Here is a 22,340-nt window from a genome sequence, read left to right on the forward strand (position 1 = left end):
AAACGGCTCCTGCAGTTCTGAAGGTTGATAACTTACTATATAGTAAATTAGTAAAGAGTAACACCAGTTCTCCCGTATTAATCGCGTTGCACAATATTTCAATTTATTCTGAATTTGCTATGTCATCCGCCCGTTTCATTCCTAACTTTCGAGCATTAGAATAATAGCATTTGTCATTGGCCACTTTTTTTTCCGTTGGCCCTATTGTCACATTGCTCCATCTTCAGTCTTCGAATAAAGCGTTCGCCAAAAAGCGTCGTTGAAGCAAATGGACCTTTTCCGTCGAATAGCAGCGATAACTTACAATCAGATTTTGCTAGCCGCGTAAACTTTTTGTCCATGAATATGACGTGGCCCTGACCTTCAACCAATTGCAAAGAGTTATCCGGATCATCATCGCCGTTGTCATTATCATTAATGGAGTGGAGGAAGAAAAGTGCCGAATTGAGGCGCATTTATTTACTATCCGAGATACGAGCGAATAATGCAACTCACCTGGGCGTCCTGTACTTGTTCAACCTGCTAATACTCGTTGAGTTTGCGCATAGGCGACAGATTGCAGTAATTGGCTAAACAGCGCCTCTTGTAACTCTTCAATGCCAAGCAGAGCCGGCCGCAACCGTCATTGCGATTGCAATGACCGTGTCATTACACATCGGTCGGCATACGAACTCCCTCATGTTTGATACCGGCAAGTAACCACTAACCGTTATTAACGTTGAAAAGGTTACATTGTTACGGCGCGCTATTCACTGGGCTTCTTACGTTATTACGCTGCGCCGGAAGAAACAATGGGTCATGATATTGCAGGCAGTCTGTTGTTTAATCATAACACTTAGTTTTGTATGTTCACATAGCTCATGCGACAAGGGTCAATCGGCGCCAGTTTCCGGCACCGGCAATTTTGTGGGCGAGATTATGCACTGGTTCTTTTGCTCAATGCCAGCGACAAATCGCACACTACAAAGCTAACACCAGAAGGAACTCCAATCTCTTAAGTTTCCTCAAACTTGTGTCTGACTAGTAAGCGTTCCCTGTACATAGATTCCACAAATTTAATGCCTACCCAGCCCCTCATACCAGGATACGACGGCCGAGGTCAGCCATAACCTCAACCTTATGTCGCTGGCAAGCGGCACGTCATCTACGTTAACTAACGGCCCTTCAACATTTCCTGAACAAAAGACGGCACTCATGCGGGCTGCTATCACCACCGCAGCGTGTCGAATCAGCACACGCGGAAAATATATCTCGGCCTATCCGGGCGCGCCTTTCTTTGCTCCACGGCAGAAAGAAAAACACGCGAAAGGCAGAACAACTGAAGCTGACCACTGGCGTAAATTCGTTTGCGTTCGCGCGTAGTCGATCACAACGCCTGCCGCTTACGCTGTTTATGGCGACCTAAAGACCGCAGTGACAGAAACAGCCGGCTGTACTCATGAGTGGGCCCGCGGTGTGTCATGGGCTCGCAAAACGAGGAGGACAGTGATATAAACAAAAAAAAAAAAGGACGCACCCGCATAGCTGGTGCAGAAGGGATGCCGGCTGAATCAAGTAACCCAATTAAGGCTAGGTAACACGTCAGCGGAAATGGGCCGCGTTGCGCGCTCAGCATGCTGTCATCGCGTAATAGAGTTAGCCAAAACTTCCAACCGGAAAAAAGGGGGCCATCGACCCTCAACTCGGGGATCCCTTGCCAAGGAGCGGCTTGCAGGAACCTCAGGTAGTCGTCGATGGCTTGAGATACGGTCCTTTTCTGGTGCTAACTTAATATGGATAATAGCTCGGATCCGTGCCTATGACCTCAAGCCGACAAGGCACACGTTCGTCGAGGATTTCGGCGCGTTTTCCCCTGCTTGATCCCATTGCTTCCCGTCTCGCCTTCGTGCGGTCATTTACTTTCTCCCGTTCCGAGGCTCAAGGAACCATCTCTTATCAAGACAAAGCGGTACATACAAACTACTATATTTTATTCTTTTGAGCACGCCGTGTTCGGAGCAAGAAAAGGTTCGTGTACGTTCGGGCTTCTCAGACTAAGCCGCTTTGAAGCAGTGACACATCCGCCAGTAGCAAAGTAGTCGAGCGGCGAGAGCCCGCTGCTGGCACTTGACAGCGCATCGGGAATTCTAGCACAAGACATGCTGCGGAAAGGAATGTTCGCTCAGTGACTGTCAAGTATGTTAAGAGGTCTAGCAGGTTAGTCGGACGATGTTCAAAGGATCACGAGACGGCATGTACCGAATGGCACCCATAAAACCGAGAAGCACGGCTCACTGCGAAAATCACACGCAGGGCACGTTCAAAGCGATGTAAAGGTTTCAAACAAAGGTTTCAGGGAAGCAGGCTACATTTGTGCTGTTGTATTATCTCGCAATCTAGCAATAAACTTCGTGGCGGCATACTTTATTAGCAACTCTTTCTCCTTTCTTAAAGGGAAGCTGAAAGGCTTTCCAGAAAAAATGAGTGAACATCTGTACATAAAGGTTTTCAACCCTCCGAATTCGAATATCGTATCGAAATTGAGCGAAAGAAAGCGCAAATATATTTTATTTCGACGAAAAGTGCAGCAGCGGACACGCCCAGCTCGCGCGTCTCGTTTCCGCCTGTGATTGGTCGGGCGCCTTGTGACGTCAACACTAGTGTTCGTCCGAACCGACCGCTGCCGCTACACATGAAGCGCGATGCCAGGTAGTTTGGTGCTGTTTTGCTGAGACGGTAGCGGCAAATTTAGAGAGACTGCGTTTTTTTGAGGAGTTCTGCGTTACTCCCTACATGTACGAGTCGATTGCGAAGAGCCGGCCTCTCGAAGAAGCAAACGATGCTGGAGCGAGCAGTGCTTTCGACGCGAACGAAAGCGAAGTCTTAGGATCTCCTCGTGTTGGAAATGCTCTTTGGTGGGTATGTTTTTTGCAAAGCAATCTAGTGATCTCGCTGATCTTTCGCCGATCTAGTGAGCTCGTTTCCGGTCAAACAACTGTAGTGTTGTGTTCCTGCATGCCTCCTCATGGAACGTAAGCGGGGATGCGATCGTCGGCATTTGTGCGCTGTCCAAAGCTGTTGGCAATCTACAAAGACGGTTTAAACTCGTGAAAAGCTTCCCGGTTCATGCAGTACGTGTAGTGACCTTCATCTGTGCGCCATCCGCACACTACTCTTAACCGAAGTCGTAAAGGCGGCGAATTCCGTCGGTTACGTGAGACGGTCGGTTTCTCGCTGCGCGCGAGAGAAGGGGGAAGCGTAGCGTCCTGGCGTGCGCCGGCTTTCCAGCACATTCAAACTCTACATTTGCACTGCGTTATGGTAGCTGCATGCAGGCTGTTTTACAACACACGTGCAAATAGAAAATTCGCGGCGCTTTGCGACGAAACCTGCGTCAAGGGCGGGAGATAAACATGCACCTTCCGTTCAGCGAAGGAGCTCGCAGTAAATCAAAATCCAGGTTTGGGCGAGTTCATGTATTCATAACACCTTCCAACATCAGTTATCATCAGTCAGTCCGCACTCGTGCCGTCTTTGTTTTCGTTGCTCCGATCTTTTCGCGCTGCGTTTAGAAAGCCTGCTAGTGGCAAGTAGTCCTCTCTCATTCTTTGGCCATATACAGCAACTGCGCAGGCCGAATTGCAGGGCTGGCCGTATACTACCACTCTACCTATACGCAGACGCACCAACAAAGGAATGCAGGGTCGATCGAAGCAGATTATGATGGCACGCACGCACAAACAAGCACGGTCAGGCACGGTCGCGGAGGCTGCGAAGGAACGGAACACTAGTGTTGACGTCACAACACCGCGGTTTCCGGTCTCCGCTCGCATCATCAGCGTCAGCAGCAGCGCGCGGCATTCGACGGGGGGCGGAGCTACAGCGCAATTTTAACCGACGATTACGTCGCTCCTAATTGAAAAAAAACCCCTCAAATTTTACCTACATGGTTTATAAGGTTCCCGCATCCGTATATGAGCGTCTTATTGAATTCGACAGACTCTTCAGCTTCCCAAAATACACGTACGCGCGCCGGCGCGTGAAAGTTCGCGCCTGTGAGGGTTGCGCCTGTGAGGTTGTGAGGGCTGCGCCTCGCGAGTAATGGCGGTATGAACCTACAACACGAGCGCCAACGCGCGTTCACTTGGCTCACATTTTCGTCTTGGTAGACATCGTTTCGCATATTTATGAGGCAGCCAGAGCATCGATCTTTGTCTGGAGAACATAGACAGCTTTGGAGTAGCGCTTATCGCCTAACGTATACATTAAAAGCAAGCACCTTTGCGGGACGTGTTGATGTGCGTCCCTTTAAGACTTTCAGTTTAAGCGGGAGCCATGGGTGCCGCCATGTTGGACAACAGAATTTCTTAGCGCGCGTAAACACTAGAGATCTGTGCTCGCGCCGCGCTTCGACGGGTACAATCTGTCTTGCACCATATGCGCATGCGCGAGATGCGTGGGAGCGAGCTTTCCCGCGCCGGCACGCGTACGTGTAGTTTCACCTTAACCAAGCACTTAGTATCGTTGCTACGTTACATCGATAAAGGCGATCCTTACCTGACGAAAGATAGTTTCGTAAAATTCTTACAATGGATGCGCACATGCTAATTGCTGTGCAGAACTATGCCCTCAGTAAAGCTTGCTGTGCTGCCGAGATGAAAACTAAGCCGCGAAGCCCACCTCGCTAATTTTGTAGGTTAGCCTGTTAGTTTTTCAGCTGGCTTTATGAGAAGCTGATGTCATCTCTATGCCCTGCGACGCCTTTTTCTGGAAGCATTGCTTAACACCATAAAGTTACATGCTAAAACCACCACGTGGAAAACAGGATATGGAAACGTTCAACCAACATAAAGATCGTAACCAGAACGTGTTTTTCTTTTTTTGTGATTTGGCACGGCTTCGTTAGGACAACACGTTGTGACTTTGTGACTTCATTTTCTGTTCTTGTTTTGCAGAGTACTATGTTGGCTTAGTTCGTGCATATCTTAAGCTGGGTGTGTGTCGCAAGCTTAAAACCAGCAGACCAAATAAGAGTTATAAGAAATACTGTTTTTGTGTTTCGATATATTGGTGTCCCAACACTGCAACACTTTATTGAAGAAGTTCTACGTTCCCGCTTAATACATTTATCGGGTGATCACCAGGGTATAAACAAATCTTGACACGTTTGATAATTCTGATCGCTAAATCTCGATGATATTCAAGCAACAACGCTCACCATAACCAAGCTTTGTATGCTTTAAAGGGAGATACAGATCGAAACTCGAAATCTTTCTTTAGAAAATAACTTTTCTTATATTCTGATCGCAACATTACGATTTAACTATTTTCTTGTCTAAAAAATCAATGCGTTTCTGTATCCATCCGCAAGTGTGCTAAAAAATGATTGTAATCGAAGCATGGTAGTTGTAGGGGACTCAATTTTCCACTCATGATCTAACCTGATGAGGCTCAGAACAGCAATTTTCGTCCAAATTGTGAGTTTCCGTAATGTAGCAACAACCTAGCACTAGCCCAGGCTTAGTCGCTGACTAAAGACCGCTGGCCAATGCATTAGCAAACCGTCACTATCATTGTCCACGAGAGAGTTGGATTATTTGAACATGTGATGAAAGCTGATTGCATTTGCGATGTATCATCTAGGTTTTCTTAGGGCTCTCTTGATGTACCGGTTTTAGATTGTTTACATGCCGTCATGTGCGTAGCTTCAAGGTTGATATCGCTGTGCACGTATTTTTTTTTTTTTTTGCGTGTATAAGTACGACCGATTCCGGAATAAATTTTGTTCTTAATAGTTAGCACTTCGTCGTCGCATCTTCTTGTGTCCGCGCTTTGCTGCGCTATCCAGATACCTTTCCAAAATTCGGCTGAGTCAACCGTGAGATTTTGTTTCTCTGCCGCAAAACACTATTTGCTTCACGCAGTGCTGTGCCGCCCTAAGCACACAGTTAGTTCATGCTTGGAATTTTTCGCAGAACATCACGGCGACGGCGAAAGTTCGCTGGAGCATCCACATAATTGTTGTCGCAACGAGAGGAAATCATGGGCACTTGTATCACGCAGGGTATTGGCGTGTTCTGGATCATAAATCGTACTCAATGAATCGACCGTTCGAGTAGCCCCCTGACTGTAGTGTGTCGATTCCCGCAGGCCATGCACGTCGGCAACAGCCGCAAGAGCCCGCTCGCCTGGATCCTGCGCGCGTCGCTGGTGCTCCTCCTGCTGGTGGCGGGCCGCGAGGGCGCCTACCTGACCGCCAAGGAGCAACCTGGCGACGAGGAAGGCCGCGCCGCTGCCGACCTGGGAGAGTTCGCCGGACTGGCGGCGCTGCTGCGCGAGTACCTGGCCGGGAGAATGCAGGAGCTGCCGCCTTCCAGGACGCGCTTCTCCTCGGACTCCACCGCGCCACAGCTCAGCGTCGCCAAGAGAGGAGGTAGGCACTTGTCACTTCTGGCCACAAGGCGTCTCCGTTGGTAACTCCACATAGTGGGATGCTGGCGTGGCAGTATCGTGAGTGACGCAAGAGGGGCACACGGAATTCGCTTTATCCGGGAATTACTCGTCGTGCGCGGATGCCAATCTCACGTGCTAATTTGTGAGAAGTAGCTTTCTCGCTGAACATCTGGTGCCACTGTAAACGTTTCTGTAGAGCACGTGTATTTAGCCACTGTGGTCTCTCGAAAACAACTGGCGTCCTCCCTTTCATATTGTTCGAGAGAAAACAATATTTCGCGAAATGTCTTGGCCAATGCATTCTTGAGGCATCGTGTCAGCGCACAGCACACTTGAACCGCTCTCGGAAGTATTTGATGCCCTGAAACTTCATCCATTGAGTAGCAGAGTGACGCTCAATCTAGATAATTGCTCAACCTCAAGATATTTATGGCATGCTGAAAAAAAAATTATGTGCCTCTTAGCTCCAGTAGCCAATGATTCGGCAGCATCATGTATGTTCCGATAGAAAACCGATATGATCATATGAGTTCTCTAGACATGTGGCTGTTGTGGGGCATGTTGGTGTTTTAAGCGATGAAGCCTTTACCAAAGCCCCAAACTAGCCCCCTCAAAATTTCTGCCAAAAAGATTTGCTAACTTTTTTTCTCTAAACCTTTCAATAAAAAAGTTAGCATAGCCGGACAATGTTTTTTTTTTTTTTTTTTTGAAAACGGCAGCGCTTACCCCGCATGATACTCTGTTCCAGTACTCTTCCTACAATGTCTTTCGAAAAAATGTGCATTCTTTGCTCTAAGCGCTCAAATGAGAATGTGTAGTGTTTAATCATAGTTTTAGAGACACTCGGCGAGGTGAAATAAATGTAACCAAATACGTTTGCAGAGCCCCCGAAACGCACTATTCACTCGAGAAATCAGGGCCTATATTCTCAAAAGTTCCTACGCTAGGATTGTCCGTAAGAGCATACACTAGCAAATCGTAACTTTCGATATAGTATCAGCAAAGGTAGCTAGCCAACACTAAAGAGCAGTTACGAACGAAAATCTTTGTGAATTTGGCACATTGGAAGTAAGCGGCGCTCTGTAAAACAAGCGTTCACGCTTGGTTCATCACACAACAAAATCACAGCTGCTGGTGTGATTGAGTTGCACTTATCACGAGTTCGTACAAGTATAGCTTTTATTTTTTTTGGGCTGAGTTAGACGACCAACCTGACTACAGGGAAAACGCTGAATGAAATAAAAGCAAGTTAGTTGCAGCCAATGTTCAACAGAGGTGGCTAAGTCAAGGGAATCATCTCTTCGCTATAGTGAGTTCATGATCTTGAGGTATGCCAGGTTTCTTAATGCCTTTTACTGTATTCGCTTTACATTTTATAGGGAAAGGACTGTTTTCGCAACGTTGGTTACTTGCTTCCTCACATGAATTGTATAGTGATTGATGAATAATCTACCTTAAAGTTCATAATGTGACAGATAAAACTAATATCGCGTATTAGTAAGCGGACATGACGTATTCCTCGTATAAGAGTTTTTCGATGCTGCATGCACGATGTCGCAAGTGAACGTGACTGAACAAGAAAATCTGAAGCCCATCACGTTTTCACATCGCGTTCTTCTAAATCCAGTGTACCAGTAGTTTCGTTGCAATAGTAACTTATATGGAAACTCGCGCTCCCCCAGTGTAGACAGTGCTAGCACGGCTCGCGCGTGGAGAGTTGAAATGTCTCCAGAGAGGCGAGAGACACGCCGTATGTTTGCTTGCACAAACGACGAGGCCAAGCGGATCCACTCATAGAGTTTCATACAACAACTGCCCGGGGGAGCTGTGGCACCATTGTCTAGGGCAGTGGCACGCAGGGTGGCTCAGCTGGTACGGAATTGAAAGTACATGAATTTTGCCGATAGACTCAGTTCTTTTTAATATTAACGCTATCCTTGACCTTGCAGACTGCTCATCTGCAACAAAGTAGTGTGTTATATATAATTAAGCGAACATAAATAAAATTGTACGACGGCAGGATTTGAACAGGGAGCCTCTATAGCACAGATTCCCTCCCCTCCCTGCCCCCCCCCCCGGTCTGGCTAATTCTCGCCAAGGCAAATCACGCTCGTCGCTACCTGGTAGACTACGTCCGGAAGTGCCTGGAAAAGTTCATCACGGAACCTTTGTGTAAGGGCGTCCTAACGTAGGGGCTCCTGTTAATAACAATAAAGTTTTCATTCTTTCCAGCACAGAAGGCCCATATTGAAACCGTTACGCCAGGGACGCGTGCGTCCAGACGTTACATGCGTCGACAAGTGCCATAAAACACCCGTACGAGTTTCGCTCGGGCAAGCCAGTGCGTTGAGACCAATGAGGTTTTCTTGGTTCAGACGCTTGGGCGCGCTGCCGGTTTGCCCAATCCCGACAGGCGGAACGCCTGCAACTAGTAGGGATTACGCGTGTTCCCAGAGCCGCACCGACTTACGCATTTAGAAAAGCAAATATTGCTTCGAAATTCAGTCCAATAGAGGCAGACAAAGCGTAAGAAACAAAGTCACAAAAATGTCTCAAGCCACAAGCACAAAGATCAGACAAATACATGTACTCACAACCACCATTCCTATGGTGGCTGAATGACTGCAGCGCCACAGTTCCTTCTGTTAACTATTGCAGTAAACGTTATGGACGCGCCCTCACACCCTGCTCAATCGCCTGTGTGGCTTCGCAGGGCAGCGTTCTGCCTTGCGCTGCTGACATGAGCGTTGTGCGCTCAAACATTAGCGTTTCTTCTGTGTAGCCGTGGACGCACTAAACTGTGGAGCTTACAGTGTAGTATGAGTAGAACGGAAAGCAAAAATGTTGTAGGTTTTATTGCGATAGCAATTATATGGACACTAAAAGCGAATTTTTGCCGTCTTTGTCGTTGGCGTTGTCATGAGGTTGCGGATATATTAAGGTATAGATGTATGCTATATGAGATGTACACACAGGTTATATTGTCACATGTTATCCCTAAAGTTCCTCAGACCAGCTCCTAAATTTTTGACAAAAGCGTTCCTCAGAATTTTGAGAACGGCAACCCACAAACATATTTCCTGTAACAGAACAGGGACAGCGCATGCTCTTTATCTTAGATCTTCCCAGACATAAATATTAGAAGCGTGAAACGATAACTGAGCTCAAACCATAAATTGATGTCATTTTATTCGCGCGGCTGGGCACTACCACCAGCGACGCCCGAGAAAGAGGTTTCAAACATACCCGATATGGAAAAGTGGTGGTAAAGTCGCCAAGAAAGAAGCTGGCTCTAATTAATAGGCAAAACTCAAGTTGTCCGATGGAAAATTCAGAGAACCCATAGCACGAGATCTCATTTTCACTTAGTCAGCTTACGCTTACTTCAATTCGTACCGCCACTACAGCTACGACTCTTACAATTCGTGCAATATTCTAGCTTGTTGCTACCGCATTCACTGCTTCGCCCCTATGGCGAAACTGCTGGATTCCTCTCTGTTTCACCTAGTACATCACTGAGATGCGACGCCTACAACGCCACTGGCGGCGGCGTTCCTCATCACCTTAGCTTTGTCAGACGCCTATTGGGACTCTTGCCTATGGCCGACAACATGGTGCTCAAATTTGGTTCCCGCAACCATCATGAAGGGCGGACGTGGTAGGGAGCGCAGGACGCGCGTATAGGAAGGATGTGCGCCACACGGCCTCCACTGCAAGTCTCACTGATTTTGCTGGTGTGCTCTCACACACATAGAGCAACCACTGCGTAACGTGCCCATGGGAACGCAAGCTCTGTTCCACGCAACAGAATAGGCACATGTTGCGGCATGATCGCGCGCTAGCGCCACGAAGGTGTCGTTGACGCACTATAGAAGGAGAAAGCGGCGACTTGAAGAGGCCGTGACTACAACTTTTCTCCAAAATAACGGCATTCCTGATTACATCAGAGCTAATTATACGATATCTTGGCCACTGGAGCAACCCAACGCCATCATCTGGCACGACGACCGATGTGACCTCGCAAGCGCTAGAGTATTACGCCGTAATACTGGGTCAGATTGTCGTAGCCACCCTGTCCGGCATATCATCTGTGTCGTCCTTCGCTGAAAAACGTGATGGCTTTTGACGAATGGTTCCCCAACCCATCTTGGTGGGGTGCCGGGTGCCGCGCGTAACCTCAACGAGATTGCCCATGACGCAGCGTGCCCGCTTACCGACCGCGCCGTCCTCGGCCGACCCCATCTCGCCGAGCTGGAGGACAACCGGGACGCGCTCATTACATACGTACAGCGAACTCACAAAACATTTCTACCTGGGGCGCCGCATCGTTCCGCCGCCACACCTCAAGCCTAACAGGCCGCAGGCGCTAGCACTATATATACGCTTGCTACCGACGCACATGCACCCAAACCCTGCCAAACTACGTTTTCTATCCCGGCGCGTACCCCAGCGACACGTGCCCCTCGTGCGGAGACACGGCGACACTCGCACACATGCTCTGGGAGTGTAGAAACGCTCTTCCTGACTCTACCTCGGACTTGTGGGAGAAGCCCCTCAGAAGCTCACTACTCGCCGACCAGCAATGGACCGTCCAGCAGACCCGCGAAGCGGCCGCCAGGTACTCCCTGTTGGTCCCTACACTCGCGGACGACTTTCTGTGGCAATGAAGGGAAACCTACGGGCGCGTGGCTGCTGCGCATTCGTTACGGCGCCAAGTAGTCCGCCAGCGTTTGACAGTGCTTTTGGATGCTCAGAACAGGCACTGAATCGACGCAGCTTCACGCGTGACGGTTTCGCGTTTGCCCAGACGCGGAAGGGAAAAGCCCCAAAATGACTAAACTTTTACGTTCAGTGGTGTGTTTCATCTTATTTAACTGTTGCCAATAAGGTGGTCCTGCTTTCTTTTCCCCAGCTTAAACTAACGTGGATGAAAATACAGGACTCTTTTCAGAAGCGCTCTCACTTGTGCGCGCTTTGCCCCCGTAACTTTACCTTCGTTGCCACAGAAGATTTTCCGCGATTATAGGTGGGAGACACCCGCTACGCACTAAGCGCGTCCTGCAGGACCATAATGAAGTTTTCCAGTCTGGTCCAGTTTAGACAAATGGCGCGCTGCTTTCGACGGCACCGTCGCTCCTGAGTGTGAAAAACAGATAACTAGCGATGTGTACACTGTATACGTTGTTGTTAGCGACACTTAAGTGTTATAATCAGTGTGAGATGCGGACGAACGGTCGGCACGGCCTGCAGCAGAAACCGAGCCACCTAGAAACTTCCTACGCGTGTCTTGCGCTAAGCCCCGCACGTCTACCCTTCCAGTGGTGCCGGTAAGACAATGTAGGTACAGGGTTGTCGGCTTTACGAAAGAGGTATATAGCGGCCAGGACGCTGTGTCTGCTGCGCTTCAGAAACTACCTCGCACCCTGTCTCACCGCCGACGTGTCGCGCGTGCGTGTGTTCTTAGAACCCCGCCTCAGGCGCTTCAGCGCAACGCTACACCTGCTATCGCTTTCAATACTTAAAAGCGCGGGCGAAACTGCATAGTTTCTTCTTGCCTAATCAAACGTCTTTGAAAGAAAAGTAGGTGTCACTAGATGGCCCCGATGGCTTCTCGTCGTATATGGAATACGAAAAATCAAATAATGAAATTATCGAATGCCAGTATCCTTAAATCTCGGAAGCGGCTGTCCGGATGAGCCAACTGCATCAGCGGCGCAGGATAAGCAACAAGTATTCAGCTTAAGTTGATATTTGTTTAAGTGTGTCTTCTTTCACTGGGCGTATTCTGCTTGTAAGCAGAAGTATTCGGAGAGACCGAAAGGTAGAAAGACAGACCTCATTGCGCGTTGCGAATACCTATTGTAACATGAGAACACATTAACAAGCACTCGCGGGGCGCATCGTTTAAATATACTTTTCGGCCTAAACCGGGAACATTGCAGCTGGCGTTCCCGAATCTGGATTGTCTTGACTGCAAACGTCTCAAAGACATTGTTTATGCAAGCTCTGCCTTTTTGGCAAATATTACGTTTCAGCCAGAGTTTTATAGGAGTGACAATTTTACGCGCGATATTATGTGATGACTATGTTTCTCAAGTAATTTTTCTACAATTTCCTTCTGGTAGAGCATGGGCGCTGCAAGCGCGCGACGCTGAGGCTAGTCGGGAACTAAAAGGCATTGACGCGAGGCTGACCTGGAATCGCAGAGCGGTCGCAGGTTGGAAGACCCTATGCTTGGGGCGTCTATTCTAAATCTCTATCTTGCTGAAGAGCAGAAGAAAATGGGAAAGAAATCATTACGAGATGCGGTGCCACGGCGTGTTTTCTAAGGCAAGCATACACAAAGAGCACGCAAAGAAAAAAAGTTACGCAAGGCAAAGGACAAGATAATGTGATCGTTTTACGCACCTATATAGTTTTGTAAGCTGCGCAATGCACACAAAAAAAGCGAGAGAGAAAGAACTTGTGTGTTGACCCTCATCTGTGTTTTGCAAACTTATGAGCTTTGAAATAAGTAACGATAAAAAGAAATGCTTCAAATACATCATTAGGAAACAAGCCTTCGTGCAATAAGCAAGTACTGTTGCCTGAAGGAGCCCAGCTCCTGTTTTTCAGCATATTGAAGAACTTCACAGATGCAAGCAACGACTGTGGAAGCGTCTGATACTGACGAAAATGCAGTGTCAAGTGGGTGCAATGCTACTGTAAATACCACATTCTCACTCAATATATCACGTTCACATCGTTCCTTGTGAAGCCCGTCTTGCCCTTGTTCGTGTAGAACGAGAACTAAACAAAGCAATTTCACAATAATAAAAGTCAGGCTCTATACATTAGCGTTCGTTTGCTTTGTTGGCTATTTCTTTCTTCCTTTCTTCCTTCATTTCTTCCTTTCTTCTTTCTTGCTTTTTATCTTTATTTCCTTCAGATGGGCGCCTCGATGGAGTGCTTCATATCTTAATACGCATAAACACTTAGGTTATTACGATTATATTTAGCTCCATCTTACCCATCGAATTCTCCCTACATTTGCTTTTATTTCCTCCTACGCGAGACGAGAAACTGGAGGGAAAATACTAGGCAAAAGTAAAATGTCAAAGTTGGGCATTGTTGCATAGTTGAATGCCTTGTCGGGATACATAAAGACGAAAACCATAGGCAGCTTAAATTTAATCAAGGCTGTCGGGCGAAACCAACGCATGTAAGTTTACTGTCAAGTACTTTGTTGCAAGAAGGGCGGAAGTAAGCCCAATAGACTACTTTGAAACAAATCATTATTTAAGGCACCTAATGTAGAAGGGTTTCGTTATTATCGATTTTTCTTTTCTTAGGTCCCATAGTGTAGTTCTGGGCTTTTAAGACAAAATACTTTTAAGTATTTCTTCTTTCTGAGTTCTCGTGCGCATCGCAAATACTACACGTGTTTTCTTTATCGCTCTCTCTCTCTGGTTTCGTGCAACAGTCTTGTGAAAAAGCGGGGAATACCGACAATGAAGCAATAAAACTGGCAGTGAAACAAAAGACCACTGGTTTTACGAAAAAGCAAAAATATGCACATCTCGCTAGTGAACTAAAACAAAGCAGACGCAGAATTTCTCGATTTGGAGCACTTTGTTCGAGGAATATATAAAGAATTCGACTACGTGCTTAGGTTTTGAAAACTCCAGAATCGGTCGCATGTTGCAGGTGCTCGGCAACTTTTCAGAAAAGAAATCATGTGTTGCCATAAATTATTTGCGAAAATGTGCAACGATTCACTTCGACTATAGTAAGCAAAGCAGAGCGTATATCATATTTTTTTCTCACTCCCTCAAGATAGATAGATAGATAGATAGATAGATAGATAGATAGATAGATAGATAGATAGATAGATAGATAGATAGATAGATAGATAGATAGATAGATAGATAGATAGATAGATAGATAGATAGATAGATAGATAGATAGATAGATAGATAGATAGATAGATAGATAGATAGATAGATAGATAGATAGATAGATAGATAGATAGATAGATAGATAGATAGATAGATAGATAGATAGATAGATAGATAGATAGATAGATAGATAGATAGATAGATAGATAGATAGATAGATAGATAGATAGATAGATAGATAGATAGATAGATAGATAGATAGATAGATAGATAGATAGATAGATAGATAGATAGATAGATAGATAGATAGATAGATAGATAGATAGATAGATAGATAGATAAAGTTGAATGATACGAAATGCAGAGAGGTCGGCCTAAGGTATATTCCTCTAGCCAGCTACTCTGCGTTGGGGGAAAGGGAAGAGAGAAAGAGGGAAGAAAGAGGCGCATGATGGGTGACAATGACGAGAGGAGGAGATGACTTCCAACATACAGTATCGGTGTCGTCTACTTAGAAATTTCACTTAGGGGCTTTAATTGCCAAATCGACGCATGTTTCTGAGGCAAGACGTAATGGGAAACGGCGGATTCATATTGACCACCTGTGTTTCTTTAACGTTCACCCAACGCACGGAATTCGCGCGTGTTAATATTGTTAATATTGCGCGGGTTAATAGCAATATATATATATATATATATATATATATATATATATATATATATATATATATATATATATACATTTGGATCTCGCTACCATCGAAATGCGGCTGCCGCGCCCGGGATGTGATACCGCGTCCTCAGGCTTAGCAACGCCAGAGCCAGTACGTCACCACGGCTGGTCACGTTGTGCGTTTAGTGTGCCATATTTTTTCAAGTTTAGTCGACTGGTCGGTTCCTAGGGCTCCAAGAAGCCCTTAGATTTTAAGACTCTCTTCCAAAATATGCGAATACAGAGAAAGGACCCGACGAATAGAATGCCTCAAATAACACACCTCCTGAAGCTCAAAGGCTCTGCATTCAATGGCACTGCTCAACCTCCCACGCCTGAAAGGTTTGTTATTCCTGTCGTCAATTTCTGCCGAAATGATACCGCGTCGGCTTCAACACATACTGGGAAACGGAAGACCCGCCAGTGACGAGACGCTTCCTTTAATCTGCGAAAGGAAGACAGCCGTTCGCACCTGACTCCACTTGTGTTGTCATTGTCGTTGACAGCGAAGCCAGAAGGCGCGATGTTCTGTATCAGAGGACATCAAACGTGGGATTCCTTTTCGACACGAAGTACGAAGGGACTGAAGAAGGCTTCACGCCGAAGCTGAAGCCGAGCAACTTGTTCGGCTTCATAGACAGCGGCTTTGGCAGGCGCAATTCTCATCAGACGTCACGTATACATCACACGCCGAGGTGTTTGCTAAGACATAGAAGCGTTCACCGTGCCTTTTTAAGACTGCTTCTCCATCGGGAGAGGCAGCCCGCGGTAAGGTTTCTTGCGCAACGATCAAAAAGAAATGCTCTAGAACCCTGTTCCAGGAAGAGCTCCAGTAATTCTTACACGCGACGCAATGCTTCTTAGCAACGTTTCTTTATGTCAGGCAATTTAATCTGATACAAAGAAATGCTATGTTTCCCTTCATGGTAAACTCTGGACGATTGCCAGTTTATTCTTGGTCGTCAATATTTTCGGCATTATTCTCGCGTGTTCATATTATACATATATATTATATATATACTCCTATTATATAAAAATGTAACACCAAGAAACTCTACTGCTATTTTAAATGCCATGTGCAAATGGACGTTCGTGCTTCTATACTGCCTTCATTTTCTTTCTTTCTTTTTCAGTGCAGAGTGTTACACAGCAAGCTCTAAGCAAGGTCACGCAAGGTCATTTTTATATCTTCTGCTGACCTTAAACAAATTATTGTTCGGCTTACAAATCCAGCAGAATAATGCTACAATCTTAAATTATACCTTATCACGTCTATAATGCTGGGGAAAAAACCGTGTATGTGCATATACGAAGGCTACGTCACCCGCAACAAAGTCCCAAGCTCCGCCTACTTGACGCGCTACAGGCGCGCAGCTAACGCGCAATTGGCGCGCACTTGGCGCGGAGACGTGCGTTCATTGGCGCAACTATTGTACAGAGGGCGCCGCTCACCACTCTGCGCAGATGCTTCTGCGGTCGCGATCACGCTGGCGTTGCTTCTGCGTGGTGCGCCAGAGCAGCCAGGGATAGACAGCGTTACCCTAATCCAACGGAAGAAGTGAAAGCAAGAACGTTCAGCTCTCAAACGCGCAAATAAGGAGCCACTTTATAATGCTTCGGACCGCAATTATTCCCCTTAAGAAAATTTCGAGCGTATGTCTTCTTTTTTTTTTCATAATAAGTTGTCTTTGGGGAGGTCCTCAAAGCAAACAGGTGAATAACGTTAAAAAAGTTGAAGAACTTCGAATTTCATTGCGCCGTCAAAGGAGTGTTCCTTTTACGGCATAAGTGGGAGTTTCTCGCAGACGTCTGCGATAAACTCCCACTTATGCGGGAACAAAACAAAAATCTAAAGAAATACACGTTTTAATTACGTCCAAAATTGAATTCCGAATCCGCGCAACCCTACTAATATCCTACAAAATTAGGTAAACCAACTGGCCGAACAACATTTTCAGCTCACTTTAAAAGAAAACAAGAAAAGAAAGAAAAAGGTCGGTACCTCGCTCTCAGCTCTCGAAACAAGGCTAGAAAGAAGCCATCTTTAGCCATCTTACACCGCGCCCCTATGACGTCCTGCGCGTCTTCACGTGACTAGAGACGCCCTTTACCATAGGTCGTCAAAACAAACGGAAATTACTCAGACTTATTCATTTAACTTAGAACTATCTCGCACTCCCATTCATCGAAATCGAGCTCGACCTAGCTCACTCGAAGTCAGACCTCGCGAGCTAGCGACGCTCGCTCGTATTAAACTCGCCAAAGGTAGATTCCGCCGGACTCGATGACGTATACGCACTCATCGGTCGGCGTGAGTCTGAGTGAGTCAATTTGTGAGTCTGCGAACTGCTACGACATTTACCGCGGCCATGTCAGACGCGTTTCGCAAAGCCACGCGCGTCCTGCAACAAACTCAACGCGGACATTCGTGACGTGAAGAGGAAACACGTCTGACAGCATAGCACGTGTGCGGTTAGAATGCACGAAAAAGGCAGAAGTCGTGCCGAAAAGAGGTCATGACGACGCTGGCTCCGATACTATGCCCGAAGACGCAGTTGAAACGCATTGATCCCTTCAAATCGCTTGGTTTCATTTCGCAAGTGGAGTGGGGTCGCACTTTCAGATCGCCCATCAGTTGCGCGATCATCCCCAACATCACGTCGGGCGAGGTACTCGACGAGCAAATATGAAACATCATTTTCCCCTTTCGCACACATTGCCGCAACCCCCCCCCCCCCCCTCGGCCTCTAGCTACTATGAGCAGCCGGCCGTCACCATGCCCTTGTACCATACATTTCAAAACAATTCGTCTCTCACTTTTTCTCCATCTCTCTCTTACCTTTCTTTTCCCGTCTTCTTTTTTTTCTTTTTGCCACTCCGTTTACGCTTTGTAGTCCTTTCAAGTCCCACTCTTACCGAGCGTAAGTTGACATCATGATTATATATGTGCCTAGTGCACGTAATATATATCCACAAACTTTGCCACACTAGCGCAAATTTTCAAACAGAAGCACAATTTCCTCTTGCAAAACCCATCCGGCAGACTTCTAGAAAAAAAAAATCGAAGACGATTGAATTTGGTGTTTTCAGCAATACATGGTATCTTTTTTTCAAGGGCTTTATTTTTCAAGCCTTTCTTCACTTCAAGCAAATGTACGACTGCGTTGTTCCTAGAAGGTTGCAAGTGTAATAAGCTTTTCTCGTAAAGCAATACCGCAGGGCTCGCGTAAGAAAAAAGAAAGAAAGAAAAGAAGTTGGTATAAAGCGGAAACATTGGCACACCGGAAGGAGCGAAATGTAAGCACTGCTCGTGGGTACTTCACATTCAAGAGACGTTCAGCGAGGCGTTCATACATAAACAATGCATGAAATACCCGCTCCACGTTAAAGATAAGGTCTGATATCGACACAACGCACGTTTCGAGGTGCACCTCATTCAATGAAAGCTCGCTGAATAATCTTATTATTCGCGAGGCCGAAGTCCAGAGTTATCGATCATGAAGAGCTCCAAAGAGAGCCCTTGAATTGTTGCCAGTGTTTTCGGACTAAACTTTATAACTCCACATTCTATTCTGTCGACTCGTGCCTTTGAAGTGGCTTGCTTTCTATTGTCTGATTGAACCTCCAAAGCGAGCCTGTCCTTATATATATATATATATATATATATATATATATATATATATATATATATATATATATATATCTGTGTGTGTGTGTGTGTTCTCTTCAGAACGTTCTCACATTTAAATTGCTTGCATAAATTACAGCGCTACAGCACCCAAGAACACCTACCTATAACTTTTTTCCGTTCTTGAAACGAATTCTTTTACGAGCGTGCTTAAAACGGGCGGCGCATGATTTCACCAAGCCTAACCAACGGGACACCTCCTAGAGACATCGAGTCGCTCAGCGCCTTCTGAAAGTTCTAGTTTGCTGCGTAACTGAGAGAAATGCCCAAGAGTTGAGGAGCATAAAAGTGAGGCCTCTTGAGACGTACTTTTATCATTGAGCGTTCTTGATAATACCTAATACTGATGTAAATAAGCAAAACCCCTAAAGACTCTCATAAGGCTAACACATGTCGCTTGCGACAAATGTATGCACTGAAAGAAAATTGTATAGCGCGGCTGGGAATTTACACAGCGTAGGATGGAGACAACGGAAAACTCCGTTTGTCTTCGCTCTCACTGAAATATTCAATACGGTAAATTACACCGTCGAAAATAGCCTATACACGACGCATATAAGAGCTTTACAAACATTCGTTTTGCTTGTTTGAGTTAGGGAGGCGTTCCTGAATCTTCGCCTTATTATCACGGCCCAGCCTTGGGATCGCAGCTAATTAAAAAAAAATGATTCACGAGCCATAATAGCGCCCATATCAAATCTAATTTTGAGCAGTTTTCGTAATGAAGCAAATAAGGCGTTCGCGCTGCGTGATTCGAAGTTGTCCCGAAAGAAAACAAAATTAGAAAGTATTCTCCGTGTTATGAACGTCTGTCCCTCGTCATTATGAAGTGCATCGACAGAGTTTCTTGTTTGAGCACTGGACGGAGTCGGTTCGCGCAAAATTACGCCTGCATTGACACTCATATATATATATATATATATATATATATATATATATATATATATATATATATATATATATATATATATATATATATATATATATATATATATATATATATGGTCACGGTCAAACACAATGAGCGTATAGGCAAGCACTGACGACTTTAAAGGGGCCCTGCATCACTTTTTATTGAAGTGGGGACATATTGCACTTGAAGCTAAAATACGCTATTTCAGCGATACCTTGCCGCAAAAAGTACTTAAAATGCGTTCAGCAGACGCGGCTTTGTTGACAATCAAACTTTGTGCCCTTCGCGATGCTTCCGCTCCTTCTTCAATGTCTTGCACTGCGGCGGCTACGGAGGAACGGGGCGTGCCGACAGCGATTCGTCTGCTGAACGCCACCGTGGCGCGCAGTTCAAATTTGATTTTGCATGTTAAACTAAACGCCACTACTTTCGATTTCGGTGCCTGCGACCCGTCAAACGTAAGCGAAACGCGCTGGTCCTCAGCGAGCCGCAGTGCGCTTAGCCAGTGGACTCGTCGCGGCATCCCATAGCCGTCGTGGTGTCTATGGGCTACGTAGCTGACAGCGGCTGCATGCAACTGCAGTGCGTATGGCAGCGTTTGTTTTGTGCACGACAGGGCTTGAGCGAGCACTCGTACTCGTATACTTCAGTCTGACCGTGCTACGCGGTGCGGACCGGCTTTGTCCTTCACCAGCTTGACCTACGGATAGTAGCCGCATGGAAGTTGCGCATTTTGAAGCGTTATCATGAAGTCTGCCAAGGCGTTTAACGAGGGGCGGCCAGGAGATAGCGAGCGCTGGCAAGCGTGCGTGTGGTCTGACCTTAAGTTTCGCGTGGTTCGAGGCTATAGTGTAGCGTTCAGAGATAGTCGAAATTCGCGAGACCCGACGGCTACGACACCGATAAACAGGGTAGCCAAGATTTGATTCCTACGCGGACTGCCACGGCCAAGCGCGAGCAGACGATGGTCGGCTTCTTCCGGAAGTAATTCATTAATATCGAAATTCGAAAGCGGACTTTCGCTTGCTTCAGCCTTAAATTAAACTTCGTCAATAAATGCACGCAGTAACAGTAGGAAGAAGCGCACGGATCCAAACACCCTTGATGATTGATGTCAGCTACTGGCCAATGGCAGCCACACATGGGAATCTGCTATATTACAAAATAAAGCGTCCAGAGAAGAGTGAGCAGCGGGCATCCGTTGAAAAGAGGGCGCTTGAGGGAAAGGTGACTTTGCGCGCCGCTTGCGTGCTCCACGCGTCCAGAATGACTGCAAAATTTTTCTGAAATGTTCACATTAGCGTATAGGCTATCCGTGGGCTATGTTTTTTCACCATGCCCGAGGGGTAGTTCAAGACCCCTTTAAGACGTATGACTCCTGAAGACGTAGCATCACAACCGGATTCAATTATAGTGCTACTACCTTAATCCATTCTCTTGTTGTGAGGCTTAAAGAACGTGACTACTCTGTGTATATCTCCTTCATTGTTCTTTTTCTTCCTTTTAGTTGCGAGTAGTTGCATGCATCATCATCAGGAAGTAATTGCTATCAACAAGCGTTGCGATTGTTGATAGCAATTACTAGTTGAACTACCTACAAAGAGGAAAAAACATGTCACAGACACCTATACGGCCAAATGACAAGCAGTTATTTTCTGCTTTGAAACTCGCAGAAATATACTGATGTACTTTGTGCTGTACATACAATCGCGTAATTAAACACGCGTAATTAAACGTTACGAAAAGATCGACATGTTACTGAAAGTCGCAGAAATAACTGAAGTTCCCGATCTTAATGAAAATGGCTGACTTGGGACTACTCGTTTTCTCCGGTAGGAAGTATTTCTCAAGTTTCCGAAAACCGCAGATTCATCAGTTCGTGATGGAAATTTACTTCAACAAAGGCTAACACAATACTGTGCGTACTCGTACCGTGGTGTGCAGCGACTGCTTGGCGAAATAGTCAGCTACGAGCCTATGTAGACTTAATAATCCTAGCCGGAACCCACGGTGTACGAAGTAGCCAGTTATGATGAGGGCAGTAAACCTAAGTTCCGATGTTTTCCGACGTATGTGTTGTGCAAGCATGTGCGACAGGCTTATCCACGACATTGTTGGCGCCCAGGAGAAATACTTCCTGTATTGTGCAAATCAAGCAATGAAATTTATTTATTTTTTTATTTCTTTATTTATTTATTTATTTCCATATAGAATATACGAATGGAGTACCTCTCTACCTCAGTAACTCCCCAGCAACCAATGATATCAACAGCAGACTTTCTCTTCCTCTCAATGTTTCTCTCTCCTATCAATTCCCTCAGAACCGGCTAGCAAACCGGGCTATGTCCGGTTAACAACCCTGCCTTTTGTTTATGGTTTTCCTCTCTTTATAACAGAACACGGCAGTGCTGATATTCGCAAAAAACTAGGGGTGTGCGAATATTGAAATTTTCGAATACGAATCGAATACGAATACGGCAGAACACTGTCTTCGAATATCGAATCGAATATCGAATATGTGTGTAGTATTAAAAAGATGCAAAACGTGGTAACAATAGCTTCATTACTTTTTAAAAAAATAATATTGCATATTACAAATCTGTTGTAGGTTAAAAAGACACTCATTACAGATAATGCGCTCAGGTAATGACAGGTAATGCCCTCAGTCAAGTAATGCACTTGATTATGAGTATCATGAAGGAAAATTAACTGCTCAAC

At 45.9% G+C, this 22,340-nt stretch overlaps 1 protein-coding gene across 2 annotated transcripts in view; it reads left to right on the top strand.

Moving 5' to 3' along the window:
- The window catches only part of LOC142577856 (uncharacterized), a 148,760-nt gene that overhangs the window by 109,861 nt on the left and 16,559 nt on the right, over positions 1-22,340 (top strand). For both annotated transcript variants that reach the window (XM_075687290.1, XM_075687291.1), the window contains exon 2: positions 6,130-6,412. In XM_075687290.1, coding sequence (XP_075543405.1) covers positions 6,133-6,412 — 280 coding nt within the window. In that variant the 5' untranslated portion in view covers positions 6,130-6,132. The remainder of the gene's footprint in view (positions 1-6,129; positions 6,413-22,340) is intronic.

Source organism: Dermacentor variabilis, chromosome 4, assembly GCF_050947875.1.
Source record: "Dermacentor variabilis isolate Ectoservices chromosome 4, ASM5094787v1, whole genome shotgun sequence".
NCBI classification, from domain to species: Eukaryota; Metazoa; Arthropoda; class Arachnida; order Ixodida; family Ixodidae; genus Dermacentor; species Dermacentor variabilis.